The 27,639-nt window shown below is 43.7% G+C and overlaps 1 protein-coding gene and 1 pseudogene across 2 annotated transcripts in view; one reads left to right on the top strand and one right to left on the bottom strand.

The window, feature by feature from the left end:
- Nucleotides 1-346: 346 nt before the first annotated feature.
- The window catches only part of plxnc1 (plexin C1), a gene marked incomplete at its 5' end in the record, with an annotated part of 113,647 nt that continues 86,354 nt past the window's right edge, over nt 347-27,639 (bottom strand). The window contains 9 exons of the mRNA XM_083653339.1: nt 347-1,841; nt 5,192-5,263; nt 8,941-9,015; nt 9,105-9,245; nt 9,891-10,038; nt 10,784-10,947; nt 18,847-18,942; nt 19,121-19,155; nt 21,703-21,778. Of these exons, the coding sequence (XP_083509465.1) occupies nt 1,737-1,841; nt 5,192-5,263; nt 8,941-9,015; nt 9,105-9,245; nt 9,891-10,038; nt 10,784-10,947; nt 18,847-18,942; nt 19,121-19,155; nt 21,703-21,778 (912 nt within the window). The 3' untranslated portion in view covers nt 347-1,736. The remainder of the gene's footprint in view (nt 1,842-5,191; nt 5,264-8,940; nt 9,016-9,104; nt 9,246-9,890; nt 10,039-10,783; nt 10,948-18,846; nt 18,943-19,120; nt 19,156-21,702; nt 21,779-27,639) is intronic.
- On the top strand, nt 24,247-27,413 carry LOC310790932 (tax1-binding protein 1 homolog B pseudogene; annotated as a pseudogene). Its single transcript has 2 exons — nt 24,247-25,559; nt 27,284-27,413. The product of its transcript is annotated as a tax1-binding protein 1 homolog B pseudogene (transcript).

The raw sequence follows: 27,639 nt of genomic DNA on the forward strand, positions 1-27,639 counted from the left end.
CAGATGTTTGAGTACCAGAGAGTTTGGTTAAGAAAACACCGTTGAACCAAGAAATTAGCTTTGTCCTTTGTACCCATGAGATCCAATGAGGAAAAACAAAAGTAGCATTACAGTATCTCACATCTCAGGCATGAGGTGCTGACTGTTCTCACTTGCAGTCAATAGATGGCACTGCTGTACAATATATTGAGATACATAGGCTATACTGTATTTGAGAGGAAGAAATTGCTTAATTCTGAACACTGACGTGACAAAATGTAGGGAAATTACTCATAAGCAAGCTAAAGTGATGATGTTTTAAGTTGTAGCCTACATCCAAAATATCAAAAGACAGCAGTTCACACAAATACATTTAACCATTTTATTTTTTATCCATTATTTCAAGATGCATCTTAGAGCCCAGAAGAGACCCTTCATGTCAAGATATGATGGAAATGACCAACTAACATCATGTCTGAGAAGAGGACCAGGCTCACCAAGATGATATTTTGAAATCACACCCATCTCTAGGGCCAAACAAACATTCAGCGTACCGTTGAAGATGCAGTGATATTGGATTTATGATATGATATGATACTTTATTGTCCACCATGGTGGAAATTTTTCTTTGGCTTCTCTTCCCATAGAGACACATTGTGCACAGTCAGCACACCATAAAACATAAAGACATAGAACATAAAACACACATGTACAAGTTAAGACATAGATGGTGCAAATAAGCATATGATTACAAATGCAAACACCTAACTAAATATGGCTTCCTACCTATCTAAGATACCAGTCATATACCTACCTACCTAAAATATTACAAATACAATACCTAACTAAAATGGCTTCCTAGTTCCTACCTATCTAAAATACCAGTCATATACCTACCTACCTATTTTAAATGCTTCATCTCAATTCAAAATATTTTAAAATTTCCAAACGTTCCTCAAGACTTCCCAAGAGACCATTGGGTGGCTGAAATGGTTCAACCAAGGGTGAAGTGGCTCCTCGATGGACTTTGTCAGAAAGAGACAAACAAACTTACAAACTACTGTAATGGCATGTTTAAATTGTCGTTTATGTGTCGGACATAAACAGAATTCTGCTCAGTCAGAAATCCTGTCCTCTGCAAAGCACTGGAAGCTTGAAATCTCTTTCACAGGTTTCTCCTGTCATCTGAAATGCCTCTGAGGAGGCGCTACAGAGGAGCCTAGCAGCTCTGTAGAGGAGCCGAGCGAGCTGCAGCGGGACCAAAAGGTGAAACCCAGACTGATGACTGTCTTTAGGGTCAGCAGCTGTTTACATTTCATCCAAGGTGTTGCAGACTGACGCTCCTGAATAAAATCATTTCTTCACCTCCGTTGGCAGGCGATGGCACTGACAGGCCAGTATGTTTTTCAATAAAAGGCCAAAAACTGTCGGCTGATATAACAAGTCTAGCCTCCTCCTGTTCTGTAGGACAGAGGTTCTGAAGCTTTTTCACGTCAAGGACCCCTAAACTGACACATATTAGACCACGGAGCCCCATTTGATAAGAGTTTAGCTTTTCAATGTTTTATCACAGAAAGTGTATGAAACCCATGACCAAAACAGTCACACATTGTGTCATTGTGTGACTTATAGATGGAATTATAGTGAAAATAAATTATTCTCCTTTTTGCTGGGGACCCTTCAAGGACCCCTGGGGGTCCCCGGACCCCACTTTGAGCACAACTGCTGTAGGGATTCAAACTGCTCAGTCATATTGTTCAGTCCCAGGAGCAGCTTTTCAGTCCATCAAACAGGTTTTTAACATGTTGCAGTTCCTCTTTCAGCTTAGCGGGTGCACCCTTCTCATCCAGCTTCTGCTTGATCTGGAGGAAAGACAAAGCAAAACACACACATTCACTGCAAGAAACATATCTGTCACATTCACTCTGTCACATTCACTCTGTCACATTCACTGTATCTGTCACATTCACTCTGTCACATTCAGTCTTAAAGATTCTGCCAAAAGGCTGAGAGAATTGCTCTCCTTTCCAAAGCAGCTTCACTTGATTCAGTCTAAACAAGTGTCAGTATGTTGAATAAGACAGACTACAACAGATCAGTCTGCTTGTAGTAAAATGCTGTGTGTGAAAGTTAACCTAAAAATAAAACTGAGTTATGGAGAAAAAGACCATTTTAAGAAGTAATTTAGTCTAGCATCGAGTCGTTCAACGTTTATTTTCCTGAAAACAAACAAACATTTTGCTCTGTGAGATAATTGCACTCATATACAACAAGAAAATGACACTTGATTCTAGATTCTAGGAAATGATTTGATTTGCAGTGAAAGCACATTGACATGTTCTCACTCCACTGGCAGAGAAAGAGAGAGAAAAAAAGAGAAAAAAAGTGCCACCTAACCCACAAGAACAGTGGCCTTAGAAGCAGAACAACAGACAAAGCAGAAGCTGTTACATCTCATTTCCTCTAGACAAGTGGTTGCTGCTGGTTTGACGCTGTGTGTCAAGTCAAGTCAACTTTATTTATAGAGCACATTTACAACGACAGGCAGCCGACCAAAGTGCTTTACAAGTAAAAACACAAATATAAAGGCAGGTATAGAAACAATAGACTACGGCGCAAGGTACAATAAAGTGCAGCAGAACAAATAATAAAAAGATAAAAATAGAGAAGATAGCAGTAAGTAATAAAATATATAAAAGTAATAAGATAAATAAAAGGTGCAGAATAGCAGCTGTTGGTAATAATGAGCCATAGAATGTTGAAAATGAGTTTTGCAGGTATTTTGAGATTTTGAGTGATTTGGTTACTTTCATTTCCATAGTACATCATGGTGGTGAATAATTATTTTCATAAAACAAAAGGGAAAGTATTTATTTCCATGGTTTTGGTGGAATGCCTGTAGAAAATACATTGCGGAATGTTTAAAGCCATTTTCTCACGTTTTACTTTTAGACACATAACATTAAAATATTCAACTTTTGATCTGAGAGAGCTATCGCAGTCATTCAAAAAGTTTCTAATTCATGGAAATGTCAAAAAATGAAAATGTCAAATTCCCACCATGAGAAGGGTTTTTGCCGGCCACCACACATAGAAAAATGACGACCAATATCAACGAAAATCAATTATACTTCTGTAAAAGCATTAGTTCATGCATTGCAGATGCTATCATCATCATCACCATCATTATCATCATCATCATCAGTATGGGAGCTGGGGCTCTGTCTGTTTGTTTCTCTGTCCCACTGTGATTGTCCCACTGTGATGTCAAAAATCCCACTGTGACATCATCCGTGATGCCATAAATCCCACTGTGACATCATCCGTGATGTCATAAATCCAAAAATCCCACTGTGACATCATCAGTGATGTCATAAATCCCACTGTGACATCATCAAAATCCCACTGTGACATCATCAGTGATGTCATAAATCCCACTGTGACATCATCAGTGATGTCATAAATCTGACATCATCAGTGATGCTGGTCTCATTGGCCACACAGCAGCCCAGCTGCGGGCAAGGCTGCGTAGTGGGCGAGCTGCGAATGCGAGCTGCAGGGCCAGCTTGGTGAGCTGCAGGACGAGCGTGCGTAGCGAGTGAGATCCCTAGTCATCAGTATATGAATGGGAGCTGGGACTCTGTCTGTTTCTCTGTCCCACTGTGATGTCATAAATCCCACTGTGACATCATCAGTGATGTCATAAATCTCACTGTGACATCATCAGTGATGTCATAAATCCCACTGTGACATTATCAGTGATGTCATAAATCTGACATCATCAGTGATGCTGGTCTCATTGGCCACACAGCAGCCGAGCTGCGGGCAAGGCTGTGAGCGAGCTGTGAATGCAAGCTGCAGAGCCAGCTTGGTGAGCTGCAGGGCCAGCTCGGCAGTGAGCCTGCGTAACGTAACGTAAAAGCCTAGGAATCGAGCGCGCGAGATCCCTAGTTAGGGGTCCAAGCACGAAGTGCGTGGATCCCTATTGTATCTGTAATGTTTATTATTATTATTCTGCCCTAAAACAGCATGCACGTCAAAAACCGTAAGGGCTACAGTAGCCAGACCTTGCACATAGGTTGGAAATGTGCCCCACTGCTCAGAGACAAAAAATTAGCCATATTGGCCAGATGGTGGCGCTATAACAGACCCTTTTGCGTATTGACCCATAACTCACACCCATTTAAGCCTGCTAGATTTTCCAAAAAAAAAAACGAACTCGTCCTAGGCCATTTGCCCGAATGAGCCCAAACTTTTTCTGTGTCATCTCTGGACTTCCCTGATCTAAAGTTGTATAAAGAATTTGGATACGTGAAACCGTCTTGAAATGATAAATGTTTAAACTTTGACACTATGTCATCATAGATGACATCATAGATGACATCATAGATGACATCATCAGTGATGTCACAAGACTGTCACCTTCTCTATGACGACGTCAGTTATGACATCATAAATGACATCATAAATGACATCATAAATGACATCATAAATGACATCATAAATGCCCTTCTCCTGGTACTATATAAAGCCCCCATCACCACAGCTTAAATCACACTTGTGCAGTCATCACTCACATATCATATATGTGCACATATCAACTCTGACTAAATGTGCAATTCAGTGTCTATATTAATATTATCTGACATATAACCCCCAAGTCACCAGAAGCTTGGACCCCGCATCGCCGCTTGCGGCTATATTTCTTATTATAATCTGAGAAGTGCCCGTGTGTGTGCGAGCAGAATTTTGGACGGCCATAGCGATGCCGTTTTACGTGCGATCGGGCTGAAACTTTCAGCGGGTGGAAAGAGCACCCATGTGGGTGACCTGACGGAGCCGGCTGAGGCTATAGTTCAGTGATGATGTCATCAGTAATGATATCCTTCCTGGGTGAGGCTATTGCAGGCCAAGCATGTGACGCGCAGTGGGCGAGCTGCAGGGCGGGCGAGCCTAGGAATCGAGCGCACGAGATTGCTATTTTCATAAAACTGAAAACAGTCTCATATTATTTTTCGATGATATTCAACTCAATTTAAATGTCAGCATAGAAATGTGGTTAAACTGTTCCTTAAATAAAAAGTCCAGGGGCCAGTTGCACAAAGCACCTTATGTTAAGATTTTCCTTAGAGTCCGATTTAAAGCAGCTACGAGCAACTTTTTCGATTGTTATTAAACAGTATAAATTTAATATCAATGCATCACATCTTACCTCTAATAGTCGACGAGACCAACGCAGAGTAGTCTCGCTTGAACCCCGAGTGAATCGGCCAGTGTAGTCTGTCTGTGGCCAGGGAAGATCAGGAACTGAAATGAAACGGTTTGCAGCAGCCACTTCGGCCATAACCACAAAATAACTTCCAAAAAACCTGTTAGAATATAACGAGAGATGTTCGCGAGAGGCAGCGCGAACGGGGTAGGCAGGCAGCTGCGTTTCACTTCCGGGTTTCACTTCCGCGTTTCACTTCCGGGTAGCCGGGCCGGCGGTAAGGAGAGAGAGAGAGAGAGCCCCCTGTTGACGCGAGTTTAGACAGACACAGACTTAATAATCATCCAAGGGAGCAATCTCCGATACACACGGCTTTGGTCTCAGCTACTATTATAGGTAAGATGTGATGCATCAATATTGTAATTATACTGTTTAATAACAATCGAAAAAGTTGCTCGTAGCTGCTTTAAGGTGTCCATAAAATAAATTTGGTTGCACAAAACACCCTTAAATCTTCTCCTTAACGTTAAACATTTTAAGGAAAACGTAAGCACAAGATTTAAGGGTGTTTTGTGCAGCCGAATCTATTTTATGGACACCTTAACTCTGACCCTAAGGACAATCTTAACCTAAGGTGCTTTGTGCAAGTTTCCAAATTATGTTTTTTTTCCTCCTCCCACGGTTCAAGTATACATACTACTGCATGCGCTGGGACGCGTCATCAGTGATGTTAACTGGGGGCGTGGGGTGTTTCGGGTCTGTCAACATCATACACCCTCGCCCAGTAGACCCAGCCGAGGCCGATTACGACCCCGACCCGCGTCCCAGAAGCAGCTGCTCACGGATCAGCCTTCTTACTCTGTCTGCAACGTTGCCCGCGGAAGGGTTGATCACGCCCAATCCGCTGCAATAGAGTTTAGTGCTACACCGCAGTATTGTGAGACCTTCGGTGCATGGAGGTCTAAGGCCCTGTGGGGTGATTCCAGGCCGGGCACCTCCTTCGTCTCACCAGAACCTCCTGTGGCAAAAGGCAATCCTACCATGCCGTACCATGGGCAGGGAGGATGCCTCAAGGAGGCCTGTGCGCTGCACGTCATACACCTGCGACGAGCACCTCGCTCTAGCCTGAAGGACCCCAGGCCGCGCCGATGTTTACGCAGATTTTTAGGAGGCTGAGACTTTTCTCAAAAATTAAAATGCAATTTTCAAAGTTTTGTGTGATGTTTTGTGTGCTAAAATTGCAGGAATTGGCAAAAATTGCGAGTTGAGGTACCTATTTTGCCATTTTCGTGGAAAAATCACAGAAATTGTGAAAAATTGCCCCCGCAAATATTATGGAGATTGGTTGAATTTGCATTAATTATTGCGATCGCAAAATTGCAATTTCCTGGTGGGACTGCTTAGCAGTAAATCACACAGGATTAATGAATGAATTCAGACACTTAATGTGTAACTTACCCCCAAAACACTTTTTTTCAGCTTTTAACCAATATGGCTTTTGGGGTGGTATGTGAAGGATTCTGGTCAAAATCTCCACATAATTTTACAAACTCCTATCATTTCAGCAGCATAACTGCCATCTATGGGTTCAAACCTGCTTTTTTTGTGCCCTCAAATGAATGGCCGATTTGGTACATCGTTATGTCACGGTGGTATTTGTGCGTGCCCCACTCATGTGAAACATGTTTTTTTTTCCATGTGATTATTACTGTAGTTCACGTGGCGCGAGCCCTTTAAGAGCAATGCATCATGTGTAATCGCCTACTGTGGCTAATGTTACCGGCTAGCTAGTTATGTTACATGGCAGTAAAACGCAGCTGAATTACCAAATTGATATAACTTTTAACCATTTCGAGTAACACTGTTCCCATACGGATCACCAGCATTAGTTTGTTGTTTAATAACGTGGCTGGCTATATTTCTAACGTTCTATCTCTGATACACTGAAAATACTGGGAGGCGGGCCATAGCGACTCTGTCGATGATTTGATTTGACAGTTCTGGGCACTGGCGTTGGCATTGGCCAATCCTGGCGTGTTCCACCCCCAAAATTGTGTTCTGGCGCAAAGCGAATGGGTTCCAGGACGAAACAGGCTCGAGCCAACTACGTTATCTTTGGAGCAGCGCAGTAAATACAATATTCCTGGAATGCGAGTTTAACTAAACAGTTACATGTCCTCTGCATTCTACAAATGAAGACATTACCGTTTGTTTTATTTTGTATGTTACATACTTATTGGCCAAGTTATGTTAGTTTATGAGCTAGGAATTCTGCCAAGGTAAAGAAGGCAGTATAGGCGCCCATCTTGCCTGCAGAGTTTTCAAATCAAGTAGAATACCGTTTTGCAAGAAATTTGGGGGGGTCAGTCCTCCTTTAAAGGGACACTGCCGATTTTCAATGTTGATTTATTTTGCACATAATCTCACACATATATGAAAACAGTTTTGCAGTCATTCATTTAGTTTGACAGTTATTGAGAGCCAGTAATGTAATTTTGTGTTGAATGACATCACTGGTCCACAACTTGCCCTCAAAATCATTCCACAATATAATTTTGCGATTCTGACAATAACAAAAACTTGACCGCACCGAACGACCGCACCAAGGATATATGCCTCCGCCAACAAGTGAGCAGTCGACATCCATGTCTGTCCAGACTTTGACGTTTGATCCAAGGTCACCAAAATGTAATCACTTCATCCTTGAGTCCAAGTGGACGTTTGAGGCAAATTAGATGAAATTCCATCAAGGCGTTCCTGAGATATCACGTTAATGAGCATGAAACGAGCGGTCGTGATGTCACATTAACCTTGAACTTTGACCACCAAAATCTAATCAGTTCATCCTTGAGTCCAAGTGGATGTTTGAGGCAAATTCGAAGAAATTCCGTCAAGGCGTTCCTGAGTTATTGTGTTAAAGAGCTTGGAAATGGGGTTCGTGAGGTCACAGTGACCTTGACCTTTGATCACCAAAATCTAATCAGTTAATCCCTGCGTGTAAGTCGACGTTTGAGCCAAATTGGAAGAAATTCCGTCAAGGCGTTCCTCAGATATCGCATTAACGATCAACGGACGGACGGACGGACGGACGGACGGACGGACGGACGGACGGACAGACAACCCAAATCCGAATCCATAATGCCTCCGGCCTGGCTATCGCCGGCGGAGGCATAAAAATGCCGCTGTATACGAGGGATCAGGTTGTTTGTAAACAAACAGCTTCGACAGCTTCCGGGGGCAACTGCGGTTTGTTTTAAACAGCAGTTCAATGTGAAACCTCTAACTGCTCCTTCATACTTTAGACACTCCATTTGAATTTTAAACGAGTCACCAATTTTAGTACTCTATCACCTTAATTCAGCTTTAATTTATCTTTTGCACTGTTTGAGAAATCGCTTTATGTTTTATGCTTTTTTCAGCCTTCATAACAGGAGCCTATGGATCCAGCCTTGAGTGTGTCTCACTCTAGCAGACTGTACTAAATCCACACAAAACTGCAACAGTTCACACAACTTTATATTGTACACCAGACCCTTGCGCTCTCACTCACAAAGTCAAAATATAAGTGTGTGATGTGATGCTTCAATTCAGTCCAAACTAGAAACTGAAATATGTTGGAAACAAGGGGCAGATGTGCAGCTCCAAAAATTATGTGACAACTTATCTTACCTATTACTTACCTTACCTATTTACCTATTTACTTACCTATTTTTGACTGTGCGTGTAGATAGAAAGAAGATAGAGATTCTTACCTCACTGAAGTATCGCTCCATGAATTTGTAGAGCTCTCTGAGGGCTGCGGATTCGTTGAATTCATTCTCATGTTTCTGAAATCAAAACAACATAGGCTATAACTCCTTCATATCTGCTTTTCACCAGATATTTGGCCGATATTTTGAGCCGAAGCGGGCGTTACCTGGGACTCCTCCAGCAGAAAGTCCCTAAACTCCTGGCTGCTGATGGTAGGCTGGTCGCGGACCTGCTTGTAATAGGCCTTCACCTCCTGCTTGAAGGTGGGGATGTGTTTGGCATACAGGAGCTTGTTGGTCGGAGTGTGCTGCAACACAGATCACAGACATCAGCTGTATGAGGTCCGCACTGCTTCTGTTCCTCAGTGTCTGGACACAACCGTTGTGTTACTCCAGGTGGAGAGTAACTAGCTACATTTTTAGTTTTTGTCCATATTCACAGAGTGGCCATTTTGAACACTCAAGATGGGGAAACTATACCGAGAAGATTGGTACTACCATTACTTGGGTTAGGGTTAGATAGATAGATCTACAGTAACAGCAAATCAAACTAGCGAGCAATGTCAGGAAGAACAACCATCACAACGACTGCTTGAAGTTAACAGGTAGGTTAGTTAGTTAGTTAGTTCTCTCCACCTATAATACAGACAGTCATGGAGTTCAGGACAATAGCAATAGACTGACAATACAATACTCTCAGATTTGAGTCTAAGAGACAAACATTTATCATATGTGGCTGTAATGTGAACTAAATTAGGAGTCTTATGAAAAGGGTGGAGAATCACTGAACTAAGGTATTGTGGTTGGGTTGAGGCATGAAGTCACTGAGGTTAAGGTTAGAGGAAGCTTACAGTCAAGGCTGTTAAGCATTAAGGAAAAACCTCTTCCAGTAAATAAATCTGATCTTTTTCAGACGCGTTACCATTACGGACGCGTTATGGGCAGATGGTTACCTTGCCCATCTGGATGTCAGAAAGGGAGAAGGAGTCCATGAAGGCCTGAGCGATGACAGACAGGCAGCCATCCAGGTGCGGCGTCTTCTCCATGTCGAACACAAACTGAGGATTCTTCAGGATGTTGATCCAGAAACGCAGAGGCAAACTGAGAGAGGAGCAGAGACATGTCAGGCAGAGCAGCAGCTGTGGCTTTTCTCACTTCAAAATTAGCCCAATTCCACGTGAAAACCGCAGACCTGGCAACAGTATAAATTTAACATCTTAAAGAAAACTAAATATCTAGGACTTTTCAATGCAATATTGTTTTAATAGGATAACAATTTGGTAAGAGCATGAGTTTGAGTAAGAGTTTCATTTCTAGAATCAGTTTAAACTTAAATTAAATCACAACAAATTCAGAAAACAGAATTTAAATTCAGTCATCTGCTGGAACAAATCTCATCACTTTCAATCTGTCATTTACACAAACACTCAAGTCAAGACTTTAGAAACCTTTTCAAGTCATCAAAGTACAAGTCAGAGTCAAGTACCCAGAACCCAAGTCAAGTCAAGTCTCAAGTCTTCTCCTCATGCAGCAAGTCAGTCAAGTCTCAAACATTCAAATTGTAACTCAAGTCTGACTGAAGTCCAAGTTATGTGTCTCAAGTCTGTAAATTTCTCTTAAAGTGTGGGTCTGTTTTGAAGAGCAAGAAGAGGAGCTCCTACCCAAAAGGCATTCTGACATGTGGGCTGACAACAGTGATGGTGTCCTTTGTTTACGAGAAACTCCCTTTTTAGCTACTGTTCAAGAACTATACTGGTCAGTGGATGAATTCCATTTAATTATTATTGAATAAGTAAATGGAGTCTAAAGCCTGCCCTCTGGTTGCTGGTTCTGTGTCCTCGTATACCTGTTGGTCTTCCAGATGTGCAGGACATCAGGGTCGCTGATCTTCATGCCGTCTGCCTGAGTGTCCAGGAAGTCAAAGAAGTATTTGACGGCGTGTGGTGCTCTGCTGTTTGACGTCCCCCAGATCGACCGGAACAGCTGCTCCACGAAGGAGTGGACCGCCACCTGAGAGAGAGAGACAGAGAGAGACAGAGAGACACACACACACATTTAAATTATTTATTTATTTATGTCCACATAAATACAACGTACATAAACACTAATAATGCAGTCAGATGCTGGGAGACAGTTAGTTACAAAAGTGCCTAGTTGGCAACCACAATAATGCGTAAAAAAAAAAAAAAAAGGAACACCACACAGGGTTGATGGCAGTGGCAAGTTGACAAATACAGTTACACTGTAATACAAGATATTGGTTAGTATCCACTTCAAGGAAACAAAAAGCAGCGCCTTCTCCATATTGAGCGGCACACACACACACACACACACACACACAGGTCAGAGCACTGACCAACAGGAACAGCAGCACTCTCCTCCGCGTGGGGGGTTCAAGTGAAGATGAAAAGGTCACATGAAAGCGAAGGATCCACAGATTACAATGTCAGTCTGATCACTCACACAGAGAGAAAGAGAGAGACACAGAGGCAGAGAGACAGAGAGCGAGACAGAGACACACACACACACACACACAGACAGACAGAGAGAGAGAGAGAGGGAGACAGAGAGAGAGAGAGAGCAGGGTGATACTGACCCTACTGTCTGTTATGCTTCACTGTTATACTACATTTAGTCTCTTGTCTCTCTCTTTGTCTTTTTCCATGTGACTTTTTCTCAACTTAAACTCAGAACTCAAATACATTTTTCACATGTGGCCCTAATCCTTCAACTAGGGTTCTTCCCAGGTTAACTTTGGGTAAAAAAGGGTTAACCAGGGTTGCCCGACTCAGAGTCCTGTACGAGTCCAATTTTGCAACCCCATGCCTGCCCAGACCCGTCACTATAAGACCCGTGGCCGTCCCGTTATTCGTGATTAATCACAGGCTACAAACACAGTCTCTCACTTTGAGCCAAAACAAACTGCCCCCGTTTCACACAGGAGGCGAATAGCAGTCTTTCTGGCTGAAACTCATCACCTGTAACATTGCACTTTCCCCAAGTTGTCGTTATGGAAACCATGGAGCATCTCGTTGTCTCCAGTCTAACACGTTGACTCTGCGGTTCAGTTTTGAATGTTTATGTTGTGCAGTCCCTAGCATCAAACAATGCAGTATGTGTGGCACATTGAAAGTGTATGCATGCACAATATTTCATTCACAAGCATACAGCTTGCCTGTCCCTTTAAGTACGTCTAGCTGGAGCAGTCGAACGTAAGAGTGTCGTCATGGTGAGGAAGGGAGCTCGCGCTGCTCTGTTAGTTGCCTGTAACCATCTGAATGGTCAAGTCACACTTCAGAGCCAGCCGACTCACTTTATTTTATTATTATTCCTTTCAGGTCAGTAAAACGTCACCAAGCGCCTTGATATAACAGTGGCACTGTATATTAGCTAGCGAAGCTGTTGATAAGATGTTTGGTTGTGGGCTGTGTGTTTTGTGTTGGGATGTGTGCCGACCGAGATAACGTACTTTGCGCTAAGCTAACGTTAGCATACTTGCACGTCCAGTAACGTTATGTGCCGGTCGGGCTGTTGTGCTTCAGACACAGTTAAATGAAGGGTTGGACTAACTCGCCAGCATGTGTTATTTGGTTGGGGTTCTGTGTGTATTACTAGATCGGGTGGTTTAAACCTTAAAGGAATCCGGTTTTAGTTTGTTTTGAGAAACGCTAACTCACGCTAATGCTAATAGCAGAGTGCTCTATTATAATGGACGCGTAGAGCAGATGACCCGGATGTCTGCGTTGTAAATGATCGTGGATCCAGTGTTACTGTATATTCCATGTGTGTCACGGATGACAGTGTTTCAGTTGGTTCATGTATTATTGTCTTGTTATTTGTAGAAACATAATTACTTTAGAGAATGGTTATTGTTGGGAATGGTATTATAGTATGTTAGAAGAATGTATGTGTGTATGACTGCTAATGAATCTGATCTTACTTTATTTGATAATATTTAGATTTACTTTTATATTTGTATCTATATTTGAAGTCTAATGATAATTACTTGAATATGCGAATGTAATTCAGGGATTTGGATGCAATATGTATTTTTGTTTACATCTGTTAGTTGCCTGTTACCATCTGAATGGTCAAGTCACACTGCAGAGCCAGCCGACTCACTTTATTTTATTATTATTCCTTTCAGAATAAACCACACACAAAATATGTCACTCTGAGTCCATTCGTGAGGTTCATGAGTGCAACATATGCATACTTGAAACATGTCAGTTATGTAGAGCGACAAAGCGTAAAACTGTTTTTAGATTATTGGGGGGGGGGGGGGGGGGTATTTTTGCCTTTATTTAGATAGGACAGTAGGCAGAGAGGGGATGACATACATCAAAGGTCCTTGGGTCGGATTCGAACCCGCGTCGGCCACGCGAAGGACCGAGCCTCCATCGTACGCGTGCTACCAGGTGAGCCACAAGGACGCACAGTGCAAAACTGTTTGACAGGGGGGGAAAGTAGCCTACTCCAATCTCTCCTCTTGCCTCTGTCTGCCTACCTAGACTGACTTCTGCCAACAACACACACACACACACACACAAACACACACACACCGCCCACGTCATGCATGAGATTCCCGTGACTGTGAATTCAGTTTGAGCGCAATACAAAAACATACATGGCTCTCTATGTTGTTCTCAAGCACTGCCCGCGTGCATTTAGTTAATTTTGACCCATTATTACACAAGCTTCACCCGCAATGATGATGAGACGGAAGTCTCATTACACGTTGGTAATGAGAGAGTGACACATTGGTAATGAGACTAATGAGACACAGAGAGTGGCATGTTGGTAATGAGACACAGAGAGAGAGACATGTTGGTAATGAGACAGAGAGTGACATGTTGGTAATGAGACACAGAGAGAGAGACATGTTGGTAATGAGACAGAAGAGTGACATGTTGGTAATGAGACACAGAGGGTGACATGTTGGTAATGAGACAGAGAGTGACATGTTGGTAATGAGACACAGAGAGTGACACATTGGTAATGAGACAGAAGAGTGACATGTTGGTAATGAGACACAGAGAGTGACATGTTGGTAATGAGACAGAGAGTGACATGTTGGTAATGAGACACAGAAAGTGACATGTTGGTAATGAGACACAGAGAGTGACATGTTGGTAATGAGACACAGAGAGTGACATGTTGGTAATGAGACAGAGAGTGACATGTTGGTAATGAGACAGAGAGTGACATGTTGGTAATGAGACACAGAGAGTGACATGTTAGTAATGAGACACAGAGAGTGACATGTTGGTAATGAGACACAGAGAGTGACATGTTGGTAATGAGACAGAGAGTGACATGTTGGTAATGAGACAGAGAGTGACAGGTTGGTAATGAGACACAGAGAGTGACATGTTAGTAATGAGACACAGAGAGTGACATGTTGGTAATGAGACACAGAGTGACATGTTGGTAATGAGACAGAGAGTGACATGTTGGTAATGAGACAGAGAGTGACATGTTGGTAATGAGACAGAGAGTGACATGTTGGTAATGAGACACAGAGAGTGACACATTGGTAATGAGACAGAGAGTGACATGTTGGTAATGAGACACAGAGAGTGACATGTTGGTAATGAGACACAGAGAGTGACATGTTGGTAATGAGACAGAGAGTGACATGTTGGTAATGAGACAGAGAGTGACATGTTGGTAATGAGACACAGAGAGTGACATGTTAGTAATGAGACACAGAGAGTGACATGTTGGTAATGAGACACAGAGAGTGACATGTTGGTAATGAGACAGAGAGTGACATGTTGGTAATGAGACAGAGAGTGACATGTTGGTAATGAGACACAGAGAGTGACACATTGGTAATGAGACAGAGAGTGACATGTTGGTAATGAGACACAGAGAGTGACATGTTGGTAATGAGACAGAGAGTGACATGTTGGTAATGAGACAGAGAGTGACATGTTGGTAATGAGACAGAGAGTGACATGTTGGTAATGAGACACAGAGAGTGACACATTGGTAATGAGACAGAGAGTGACATGTTGGTAATGAGACACAGAGAGTGACATGTTGGTAATGAGACAGAGAGTGACATGTTGGTAATGAGACACAGAGAGTGACATGTTGGTAATGAGACACAGAGAGTGACATGTTGGTAATGAGACAGAGAGTGACATGTTGGTAATGAGACACAGAGAGTGACATGTTGGTAATGAGACAGAGAGTGACATGTTGGTAATGAGACAGAGAGTGACATGTTGGTAATGAGACACAGATAGTGACACATTGGTAATGAGACAGAGAGTGACATGTTGGTAATGAGACACAGAGAGTGACATGTTGGTAATGAGACAGAGAGTGACATGTTGGTAATGAGACACAGAGAGTGACATGTTGGTAATGAGACACAGAGAGTGACATGTTGGTAATGAGACACAGAGAGTGACATGTTGGTAATGAGACAGAGAGTGACATGTTGGTAATGAGACAGAGAGAGTGACACGTTAGTAATGAGACACAGAGAGTGACATGTTGGGAATGAGACACAGAGAGTGACACGTTAGTAATGAGACACAGAGAGTGACATGTTGGTAATGAGACACAGAGAGTGACATGTTGGTAATGAGACACAGAGAGTGACATGTTGGTAATGAGACAGAGTGACATGTTGGTAATGAGACACAGAGAGTGACATGTTGGTAATGAGACAGAGAGTGACATGTTGGTAATGAGACAGAGAGTGACATGTTGGTAATGAGACACAAGAGAGTGACACGTTGGTAATGAGACAGATAGTGACACGTTGGTAATGAGACAGAGAGTGGCATGTTGGTAATGAGACAGAGAGTGACATGTTGGTAATGAGACACAGAGAGTGACACGTTGGTAATGAGACAGAGAGTGGCATGTTGGTAATGAGACAGAGAGTGACATGTTGGTAATGAGACACAGAGAGTGACACGTTGGTAATGAGACAGAGAGTGGCATGTTGGTAATGAGACAGAGAGTGACATGTTGGTAATGAGACACAGAGAGTGACACGTTGGTAATGAGACAGAGAGAGTGACATGTTGGTAATGAGACACAGAGAGTGACACATTGGTAATGAGACACAGAGAGTGACATGTTGGTAATGAGACACAGAGAGTGACATGTTGGTAATGAGACAGAGAGTGACATGTTGGTAATGAGACACAGAGAGTGACACGTTAGTAATGAGACACAGAGAGTGACATGTTGGTAATGAGACACAGAGAGTGACACGTTGGTAATGAGACACAGAGAGTGACATGTTGGTAATGAGACAGAGAGTGACATGTTGGTAATGAGACAGAGAGTGACATGTTGGTAATGAGACACAGAGAGTGACACATTGGTAATGAGACACAGAGAGTGACACGTTAGTAATGAGACACAGAGAGTGGCATGTTGGTAATGAGACCGAGTGTGACACGTTGGTAATGAGACACAAGCCGTTTTCCCACATGCGCTTTTACCGCTAAATGACCGTAACGCGGTCTAATGCCTTCATGTGTGAAAGTTGTTTTCCGGTATAAGCGCGACCCCGTCATCGCGGACATTTCACCAGTTTCGAGCCAGTCACAAGAGCGGTATGCCGCGATAAGGGACACAAGTGTGAAACGGGTCCAGTCATTTGCCGGTCCTTCTCATGGGCGAGGTGTACACACAAGTTGCTTAATGTTCCAGCGGGCATAATCTAATCATTCGCACACATTAAAGCAAACTGGCGAAATTATCTTGTGATAATAAGAGCCGTATGTCAGCTTCATGTGTGGGCGTGCCGATTTCCCCCTCTCCCCTCTCTGCTGCCTGCTCGCTCTCTGGCCAGTCCTTCAGTCCTCCTCCTTCAGTCAGCAGCCCGACAGGGACACAGACAGGTCTGAGAGTCTTGCAAGCCGCCCAACGCTTGTTGAGAAAGCAAATGCACGAAGCGAAATGTGGAAGTATTTTGCTTACCTTGCCGACAGCGAAGGCTAGCCTGGACACATGAAACGAAGCCAGTCTGTAAAAAGTGCTTCAACGCGACGCAGGTGAACGGATAAACATCGAACCAGCCAGGTGATTTCTCTCAGACACGGATCCCAACTTCTTCAAATATTTCAGTTCAAAGACTGGTTAGCGAATGTGAATGATACAACATACATGCCCTCTTAAGTCAAACGAGTGTGATTTATTGTGTGACAAGCAAACTTATTTCACCATCGGAGTTTTGCCGACACGTCACTCCCCAACCGCTCTGCAGTGCCGCCCCGCCCCCCAACATACAGGCAATTTCGCTGCTATATTCACACATGCGAGTGCTTAGGTGTGAAGGGAAATTCCGGGAAATGGCCGATATTGATTTACAGGTAATTTTGCTGTACACATGTGTGAAAACAGCTACAGAGACATGTTGGTAATGAGACACAGAGAGAGACATGTTAGTAATGAGACACATAGAGTGACACGTTGGTAATGAGACAGAGAGTGACATGTTGGTAATGAGACACAGAGGCATGTTGGTAATGAGACACCGAGAGAGACACGTTAGTAATGAGACACATAGAGTGACACGTTGGTAATGAGACAGAGAGTGACATGTTGGTAATGAGACACAGAGGCATGTTGGTAATGAGACACCGAGAGAGACACGTTAGTAATGAGACACATAGAGTGACACGTTGGTAATGAGACAGAGAGTGACATGTTGGTAATGAGACACAGAGGCATGTTGGTAATGAGACACAGAGAGTAACACGTTGGTAATGAGACAGAGAGTGAGATGTTGGTAATGAGACACAGAGACATGTTGGTAATGAGACACAGAGGCATGTTGGTAATGAGACACAGAGAGTAACACGTTGGTAATGAGACAGAGAGTGAGATGTTGGTAATGAGACACAGAGACATGTTGGTAATGAGACACAGAGACATGTTGGTAATGAGACACAGAGATAGACATGTTAGTAATGAGACACATAGAGTGACACGTTGGTAATGAGACAGAGAGTGAGATGTTGGTAATGAGACACAGAGACATGTTGGTAATGAGACACAGAGACATGTTGGTAATGAGACAGAGTGAGATGTTGGTAATGAGACACAGAGACATGTTGGTAATGAGACACAGAGGCATGTTGGTAATGAGACACAGAGAGTAACACGTTGGTAATGAGACAGAGAGTGAGATGTTGGTAATGAGACACAGAGACATGTTGGTAATGAGACACAGAGACATGTTGGTAATGAGACACAGAGATAGACATGTTAGTAATGAGACACATAGAGTGACACGTTGGTAATGAGACAGAGAGTGAGATGTTGGTAATGAGACACAGAGACATGTTGGTAATGAGACACAGAGACATGTTGGTAATGAGACAGAGAGTGACACGTTGGTAATGATGATGAGATCACGGAAGTGACAAGTTGGTAATGAGACAGAGAGTGGCACGTTGTTAATGAGACACAGAGAGTGGCACGGTAATGAAACAGATAGTGACATGTTGGTAATGAGACAGAGAGACACGTTGGTCATGAGACAGTGACACGTTGGTAATGAGACAGGGAGAGACATGTTGGTAATGAGACAGAGAGACACGTTGGTCATGAGACAGTGACATGTTGGTAATGAGACAGGGAGAGACATGTTGGTAATGAGACAGAGAGACATGTTGGTAATGAGACAGGGAGAGACATGTTGGTAATGATACAAAGAGTGGCACGTTGGTAATGAGACAGAGAGACACGTTGGTAATGAGAGAGAGAGTGACAAGTTGGCAATGATACAGTGACATGTTGATAATGAGACACAGAGAGAGTGACATGTTGATAATGAGACACAGAGAGAGTGACACGGTAATGAGACAGAGAGTGACACGTTGGTAAAGCGATGGAACAGAGAAGGGCATGTCGCGCCGTGGTTCCTCTTGCCTTGGTGGAGAGCAGCTTGGTGAGGTGAACTTCCTTCAGCTTTAACTTCTTCCTCTCTGGGTTCTTTGTCTGGTTCTCATCTACGTCGGGGTCAATCTGCAGTAAAGAAGATGGCAGCAATCAAAAAAATAAGTTATCGTCTATGGTCATGGTCAATATGTACCTAGATGTTCCTTGAATTAGATTGAAACGTTCCTATTCGATACAATTAATTGATCATTTCACTTCTGCAAACATCACACTTATTCAAAAAACATAGAAATTGGTCTCTTACCAGGTGGAAGTATTTGACATCGAAGTCCTGATCATCTAGGAAACAAGAATCAACAGAGATTATAAACAGCAGATTCACTTCCTCTGTGCAGGCGTGTGCCATGTCAACATCAACTTGGCTGGGTGGCTGGTGATTTTTCTCTTTTTCCTTTCTTTTCATTTTGAGTTGCTTGTAGTGTGAACCAGTGGTTTAGTACCCAGAATCTGGGGGAATCGCAACCAGTTCCTGGTTCCACCAACATCTCTGCCAAGTCCTCTCAAAATCAGGAATATCTCCAGAATTATACTCAGGCCACTCATTTTGCATTGGAGCTGCCTCTTCATCTTCCAGGCAAGGAATCCTGGATCACACCATCAAAGTCCTTGGCCGTTGGTCATCTCTAGCCTACCACAGCTATATCCATAGCAACCTCAGCGACGTCCGAAATGCCCATACTCATCTCAGCCAATGAAGTTCTTCTGGGGATAAGATGGAGCCATGAAGACCATGAAGATCATCCATCGCCGAGGCAGTTCCCCCATCCAGAGTCTCATTCCCTGGTTTCTTGAGACACCTACTCATATTTCCTTTCAAGGCATCCCTTCATCCCTTCCCCTCATCCCCTTCATCCCTTCATCCTTCCCCTCCCCTTCATCCCTTCCCCTCGACCCCTCCTAATAAACTATTAATCTATTGTGGCTTGGTCATAGTTAGTGAACTGATGAATCTGAGTTGGACTCGAGCATTCAGAGTCGGAAGTTGGAGATGAGGCCTCTGACTTGTTGATTGATAAAGACTTTTTTTGTGTTTTTGTTCGGGCAGGCACATGATTCTACCTACATGTGGAGTCACGCTCATGTTCAGTAACTCCGGACTCCGACTCAGGTAATGGGGACTCGACTCAGACTCTTCTTTGGTGACTCAGACTTGGATGTGGACACGGACACGAACAATGGGGACTCAAGACTCTACTCGGACTCGAGATATAGTGTCTTGACTACAACACTGGTGTGAACATAGCAGCTTTCTTAAACTTTTCTCATGTTTAAAATAAAATAAACTGACTTTGTGCTGTTGGGACGTTTTGGAGCCACATCAACAACAATGGAAAAAAGCACAGGACAGTCTGAAGATGCAGTGGGGCAGTGGTTTGGTGTGGTACAGATTTTGAGGAAAAAAATATTGATGGACTTCATAATTCCTGCCAGCTCCAGATGCCAGATGCATCTGAACACTTCTGAACATTTGGGTGAAAGTTGCAAAGCTGTAGCCCGTACAACTGATTTGTTATGCATTTTAAAAGTTTAGAACTTAAAGTCGAAATGAACCCAGCGGAGCCCAAGTGGCGCGTGGGTCGGTGTCCGTTTAGACTGAAAACATAACTTGTCTGAGATGACAGGTTGAGAGGCGGGTCATAGTAGCATGTCGATGATTTTATTTGACAATTCTTGGGACTGGATTGGGCTTTGGCCAATCCTGGTGTGTTCCGCCCCCAAATCCAGTGGGATTCAGCGTGTTGTGGCGCGCTCCTCGGGAAGAGCCTGGTGACGCGAGGTTAGTGGCTGAGTGGAGCTCGGCCAGCTGCCTTTGTGTTGCGGGGCGGAGAGTGCAGCCCGTCGGCCTGGAATCTCCGAGGGGCGACCCCTGACAACCAAGCTCTCTGAGGCGCGCGCCAGTTACGCTATTGCGGTAAATACAATATTCCTGGAATGCGAGTTTAAGAGCCAGTTACATTTCTTTGCATTCTTAGACATTACCGTTTGCTTTACTTTGTGTTTCATACAATTGGCCAAGTTAGTATTTAGTTAATGGGCTAGTAATTCTGCCAGATTACAGGCACTAGGCGCCATTTTCTCCTTCATTTGGAAGAGAAAATGATCCTGAAATGAAGATTTGATTGACAGCTGCTATGTCGTGATATGATTGGTTGAAATGGGGTAGCAATTTGATAGTACTATGTGACGTCAGCAAACTGTAGATTACTGTTATGAATGAAATCTTGAAAAATTAACTTTTGATGTGAAAACGTGTGGAAAACTAAATTTGATTTTTGTCATTTCTTTGGCATACATTATTAAATACAGTAGGTGCACTGAATACCCAGGTATTTTAACTAAAAGAAAAGAAAAGTCATTTTTGGGTTCAGCTCGACTTTAACATGGTTGCTAGTAGTGCTACCATCAGGTCTATTGACCCCCAAAGCCAATTGAGGCAGTTTAGCATGGGACTACTACACCTATTTGAAAGATTTTGTTTATTTTCATGCATGGGAAGTTCGATTTCCTTGGAAGAAGAAATTGGGATTGGCATTTTGTATATTTTCCGTGCTGAGTGTTCATGCAACAAGCGACTCCACCAACAAGTGTCATCAGACGTCTGTTCATTTCCTACAGAGCAGAGCGAATGTGGGAAACCTGATGTGTGGCTACAGACCACAGGAAGGACTGGAGAACTTCCATCCATTGCCTGTTCTCTCTGCTCACAAGACTTGTAGCCTACAGCGTGTTTCTTCACAAGAGATTTCTTTATGCTTTACTGAGCCGCTTTGGCCTCACAAATGTTCTTTGATTTGTTCTGAAGTAAACAGGAGGGAAACTCCTTACCCTTCACACTGCCCTGAGGACTCAGAGGAGGATGAGTTTTCTTAGAAAGTACTTTGATTGACGCTCCATCAGGCACCTGTAGACAGACAGAGAGACAGACAGACAGACAGACAGACAGACAGACAGGTTATGTGTCTGTTGAGATCTTCCATTTGAAAACTGTGACACCACAGAACTTGAACAGATCGAATGGTCAGTCCCATACTCCCATTGACATCAACGTTCCTTGTTCCCAGTCGGAGTGGCAGCCATTTGCTGTGACCTGTTGGACTGGCTCAGGGTTGCCAACTCTTTTGTATCTGACATACTCTTTCACCTAGTCTCACTAGGTGAGCTGCCCAAACAATTCACACGGAAAAACACTGTAACAGCAGCCGGCGAACGTATTATGGTCAAAAAGGCTCTTAAATTACTCACTGATTGGTGCTTATCTCCATGCTGGCATCATGCCAAGAGAGGTTGGATTCTCTACCCCGAAGCCGAGACCGGCCGTGTTTGGGCTAAGTCTCCTCTCCTCTGCACAGGAGCGCACAGGCAGGTTAACCATCGAACAGATTTGCAGCACTAAAGGCAAACTCTGTAATCTTTGGAGCCTGATTTGAGTGAATTGTTTTTATCACCTGTCAATCAAAGGTTACTGATGAGTGGTGTCATCAGTGATGTCACTCGAGCAATTGTGATGTCATCAGTGAGTGATGTCATGAGTGATGATGTCATCAGTGGTGATGTCATCAGTGATGTCACTCGAGCAATTGTGATGGCATCAGTGGTCACTTGAGCAATGAATGTTCCAATATATCTATCCAATAGTGACATCATCAGTGATGTCATAAATCAGTGGTCACAATGTCAACAGTAATGGGGTTTCCATCCAAATGTATCGCATAATTCAAGCGAATTTTGTGAAAATCCGCAAAATAAAATGTGAATTTATGCATGTTTCCATTCAGTTTTGTTTAGCGAGTTTTGGGAGTCGGCAGGTTAAGCAGTAGGTGGCGCTTCTCGTCAGGAGGAGGCGTAACGTGCCTGTGCCATGGCAAGCTACTTGGAAAATGTAGTAAGCTAAGCTATCAGTTAGTCTCGATTAAATATAGCTAAACTACATTGAAGCTATCTCCAGAGAAATGTAGCAAGCTAAGCTACGAGCAACATGGCAAAAGCAGCTTGCTACATCAAAGCTACTTTTTTTCTCACATTGAATCAACTTCATGTCAAAGAACAACTTTCCACCAAACAAATAGGCAGGCAAAAATCTCATTTTGATTGACTGGCACAATATTCAAAAACAGACAATAAAAGCTGAACGTCTTCTTCATCACTGCCAGTGGCTCCCTCTGGCCATCTTTCAAAGTTTGTTGCTGATGTGACTTCGCCAGCACATGACATATTTTGCCCTACCCTTAACCAATCGTCAGTCTTCATTGCCTAAACCCAACCCAATCAGAGGCAGAGTAGTGCCGGGTCTTGCTGCAAGAGAGGTAAGGATGCTAAAAAGCAAGGATGAGACAACAATACTTGTCTGTCATAATGGAACTGGAAGTGCCTTATTGGCTACACAGGCACACTTGACATATGCAATGTCTCCTCCTGTTTAATCCAAACCGCAGCAGAAATCTCCACTGCGTGCTTTGCTCATGGATTTTCTCTGGCGAGTAGCTTGTAGCTTTTGCGGGAAGCTACAAGCTACTTGGGTCTATAAATAGCTTAGCTACTGAAAAAGCTACTTGGTTCAACAGTAGTGAAGCTACGACCAAGCTACTGAGAAATGTAGTTAAGCTATGTAGCTTCGCTACTTGTAGCAAGCTACTGCCCAACACTGGCCATGGGGCCTGTGCCTGTAAGAGATCTCTATCAGCGGAGACCTGCTTTGATTGAGTCATCACCGTCCTTATCGTCGTAAAGTCACCTTCAAAGCATGACGTTTGATTATAACAAACTAGTTGTGTGGCTTAGCCTTCCCAAATGTTGCGGGTCGTTTTTTAGAATTTAATACATAGAATTGGGAACGTTACATTCAATTTCATTCAGACTGCCTGGCCGCCATTTCCCCCCGGAGTAGCATAAAGCGGAAGTGAAGTCACATCCGGTACGTCATCGTTAATTCGCAAAATCTGTTTCCATTGCAAAAGTTTGCATCTTCCTACTGCCGATACGCTGATAAATCCACCCCCTCCAAGCGTAAAAACCTTTATGCGATATTTCGACCTTTATTTGAATTTCTGGTGTTTCCATTCAAGTTTATATTCGCATTTTGGGTAAATGCGAATATCCAGAGGTGGATGGAAACCCAGTTAGTGTGATGTCAACTGATGATGTCACTTATGCATAGACATCAGTAATGTCAGAGTGATTTATGGCCCTGGTCTTGGACAGGACTTTAGTCAACAACATGGACACATCAAACATTGCCCATGTCACTTGTCATCACAGATGATGTCACAATGACAATGTCCAGTGAACGGATGTCAACTGATGATGTCACTTATGCAAAGACATTGTGACATCATCTGTGATTTGGAGCAACTGGCTAGTGCACAGTGATTTATGGCACTGTTCCTGGACAGGACTTTAGTCCGCAACAACATGGCCACATCTAACTTTGACGACATCATCTTCCAGAATGTGGTGAAGTGCTATCCTCCCCATGCTGCACTGGAGTGTCATTACACCCTCACGCAGTTCATTAAAGCACATCAGAAGGACTGGGTTGGCATATTCAAGGTAGGCTGGAGCACAGCCAGGGACTATTACACATGGGTGTGGTCGCCTGTCCCTGAGAACTACGTGGAAGGCACCGTGGTCAACAGAGCTGTGGTTTTTCAGGAATATTATGTGCCCAATGACGACGGCAACTTCTACCAGTTCTGCTATGTAACACACAAAGGGGAGATCCGGGGGAACAGCAAACCCTTCCAGTTTTCTGTCACCAGCCCTCCAGAGGAGGAGCTGGTGACTGTGGAGGAGAAATGCAACTCTGACATCCTGGTGGTCACCACCAAGGCTGTCCTGGAGCAAAAGATGGACGAAGCCCAGAGAGAGAAAGAAGAGCTGTTGAAAAACATGGCACTGCTGCAGCAAGAGAAGGCGCAACTGGAAGCGGAGAAGGAAAGCCTACAGAAGGAGTGTGAGCAGGAGAAGGAGACCTGTGCCCAGCTGAGAAGAGAGAACCAAGATGTGCAGAGCTCCTCCCAGGCTCTGCAAGAGGAGAGGGAGGAGGTCAAGAGGAGGCTGGAGGAGGCCACAGCCAGAGTCTTGCAGCACGAGGAGGACCTGATTGAAGTCACCCATAAAGCCCTGCAGAAAGAAAGAGAGTTAGAAAGTCTGAAGGATAGAGTGAAGAAAGTTACAGCAGAGAAGGAGGCCCTTGAATCTCATCTGAAGAATGAGAAAGATGAGAAGGAACTCTACAAGATTCACCTGAAGAACCGGGAGCTAGAGAACACTGAGCTGAGTGTGGAGCTGCAGATGCTGAAGTCTGTAGATGTGAACAAAGAAAACACAATCGCCCAGTTTAAAGAGGAGGTGGTGCGCCTGCAGGCCTGCCTCACTGAGAGAGAGATCCAGGCCCCCTTGGGAGATATGAAAGCCCTGAAAGAGAAGTTGCGGCAGAAGGAAGAGCAGCTCCAGGCCAACCAGCAGCAGTCCTCCATGTTGGCGGCTGAGCTGAGGGACGCCTCCAGCGCCCGTGACCTCAGGATGTCCGACCTGCACCTCCTGAGGGTGGAGGCTAATGCCCTGCGCCAGGCCAAGGCTGAAGCTCAGAGCCAGTGCCACCGCCTGGCGGGCCTGGTGGAGCAGATGAAGATCGAGGCCAAGCAGGAAGCAGCCAAGGCTGAGGAAGAAGCTGCTGCAGACCAGTTATTATTATTGTTATTCTTATACATACTAGAGATTTCGTACACTTCGCACGCGCATTTCTAGGGTGGAGACTGGAGACGATGTGACATTGGTGGGTGTGTCCAAACTCAATCAGCAATTTTTTGTCATCAGTGAAGTCGCTAGCCATGAAGTCGCTAGCAATTTTTTTTCACGTCCTTCACCCCCGCACCAGATTCATGCCAGACCCCTGAAGTCTTTTGGCAAATTGGAGGCCATTGGAGCAACTGCACCTTGCAACTCCGGACAAACCATTCCCTATTACAGAAATAGTGGACTATATAGTGTGTTCGCCATTTCTATTTGCGGCCAGCAGCTCTATAAGTCACTCTTGGTTACTTGGTTGGTCCACAAAAAGTGTATTTCGGAAATTTGCATATCTGGTCGCAGCTATTGTGAATTTGCGCTTGTTTTATTCGTGTCCGAATTCTCAACTGTTAATTTGATTCACTATATAAAATACCCACAATGCATTCCTATTTCTATTGAACAGCGAATGTATCCTACATTTTCTCCCATATACCACAATGCAATGCGGTCGCATTTTTACTTTTTTTTTACTGGAATTCTGTTGCTAGGGAAAGGTTTGCAGTTAAGTTTATTTCCTGTCAGTTAGTGTATTGAGTGAGCTGGCATTGGTCTATGTAAGATGATGTCATAGCAGCGTGAATTGTGATTGGTCTACGTAAAATATTGCTGTAGTGCCCCCGTGGGCGTTTTTTTTTCTTTTTTTCCCCACGCACCAGATTCATACCAGACCCGTGAAAAGTGTTTTGCCAAATTTTAGAGGCCATCGGGATAACCGTGCGCCTTGCAACGCCGGATGGACGGACGGACACGGCACTCAAATTATAGTATCATCACTATAATTTGACACTACTGATTCCGGACAGACACTGTGTGTGTCTGTCCGTGTGTGCGTCCAGAGTTGCAAGGCACACCGTTGCTCCGATCGCCTCTGAAATTTCCCAAAACACTTTTCAGGGGTCTGGAATGAATCGCGTGCTGAGAGAACTAAAACTCACAATAGTTGCGACTAGATATGCGAATTTCAGAGTGTGACATCATCCACTCCATTGTGATGTTATCCACTCCATTGTAAAATTTACCTCCCCCCCATCGCTCCATGCCATATATTTGCCATTTATATATATATATATATATATATATATACACACGTATATATATTATAAGAGGGATCAGTGTTGGTAAACAAACGGCTTACTGGGGGCGACTTTATAATGGGAGCCCATGGAGCCAACCTTGAGTGTCTCACTCTAGCAGGCTGTGCTTTTTACTAAATTCACTTCATTTTAAAAACTGCGACAGTTCACACAACTTTAACACAACATTATACTGTATTATACATCAGACTCTTGAGCTACTTCTGCTCTCACTCAGAATGTAAAAATATAAGCGATGCGATGTATAATTTTTGAGATATTAACATTTGTTTGGCACAACTCAACTAGTTAACTGCTGCGCGGGCTGCCGAAAAGCCATTTGAAGAAGAAGAAGAGCCACTTCCAGGGTGTTAAGCCTGGGCACAAAGACTGTCTCAATGAAGAGCTTGCTGAATCTCATGAGAAACAGGCAAAGACTGAAAGCAGTGCTGGAATTCATCGCCGCCACAGGGGTACGTACTCTTGTGGAAGTAGAAACACCATGAATACCATGAGTGATATTCCTGACCTGTGAGAGGCAGTGGTGTGCTGCAGGGCATAAAGTCTGCCGGACAGCCATCAGAAGAAGGAGAAGAAGAGATTCGAAGAAGAAGAATATTCCCCAGTGACGTGGGTCTGAGTGAGAAGAAGAGGAATATTCCCCAACTGTGAGAGGCAGCAATCTGCTTTCGACTGATGTCTTCAATGCAGATGCTCTGATCACTAAAATCGCATTTCAAAGTGTCTTGTGGTGATGTGAACATGTACATAGAGCTTTTTGGCGCTGTTAGAATGTGTGTTTTTGGTGACTTGAACGCTTGTACCGTTTACTCCAATTCATTTGTGAATCTAACTGAACGGCTGTACCTCACAGCATACTGTGGGGAGAGTGACGACA

This window comes from Poromitra crassiceps, assembly GCF_964638095.1.
Source record: "Poromitra crassiceps genome assembly, chromosome: 2".
Lineage (NCBI taxonomy): Eukaryota > Metazoa > Chordata > Actinopteri > Beryciformes > Melamphaidae > Poromitra > Poromitra crassiceps.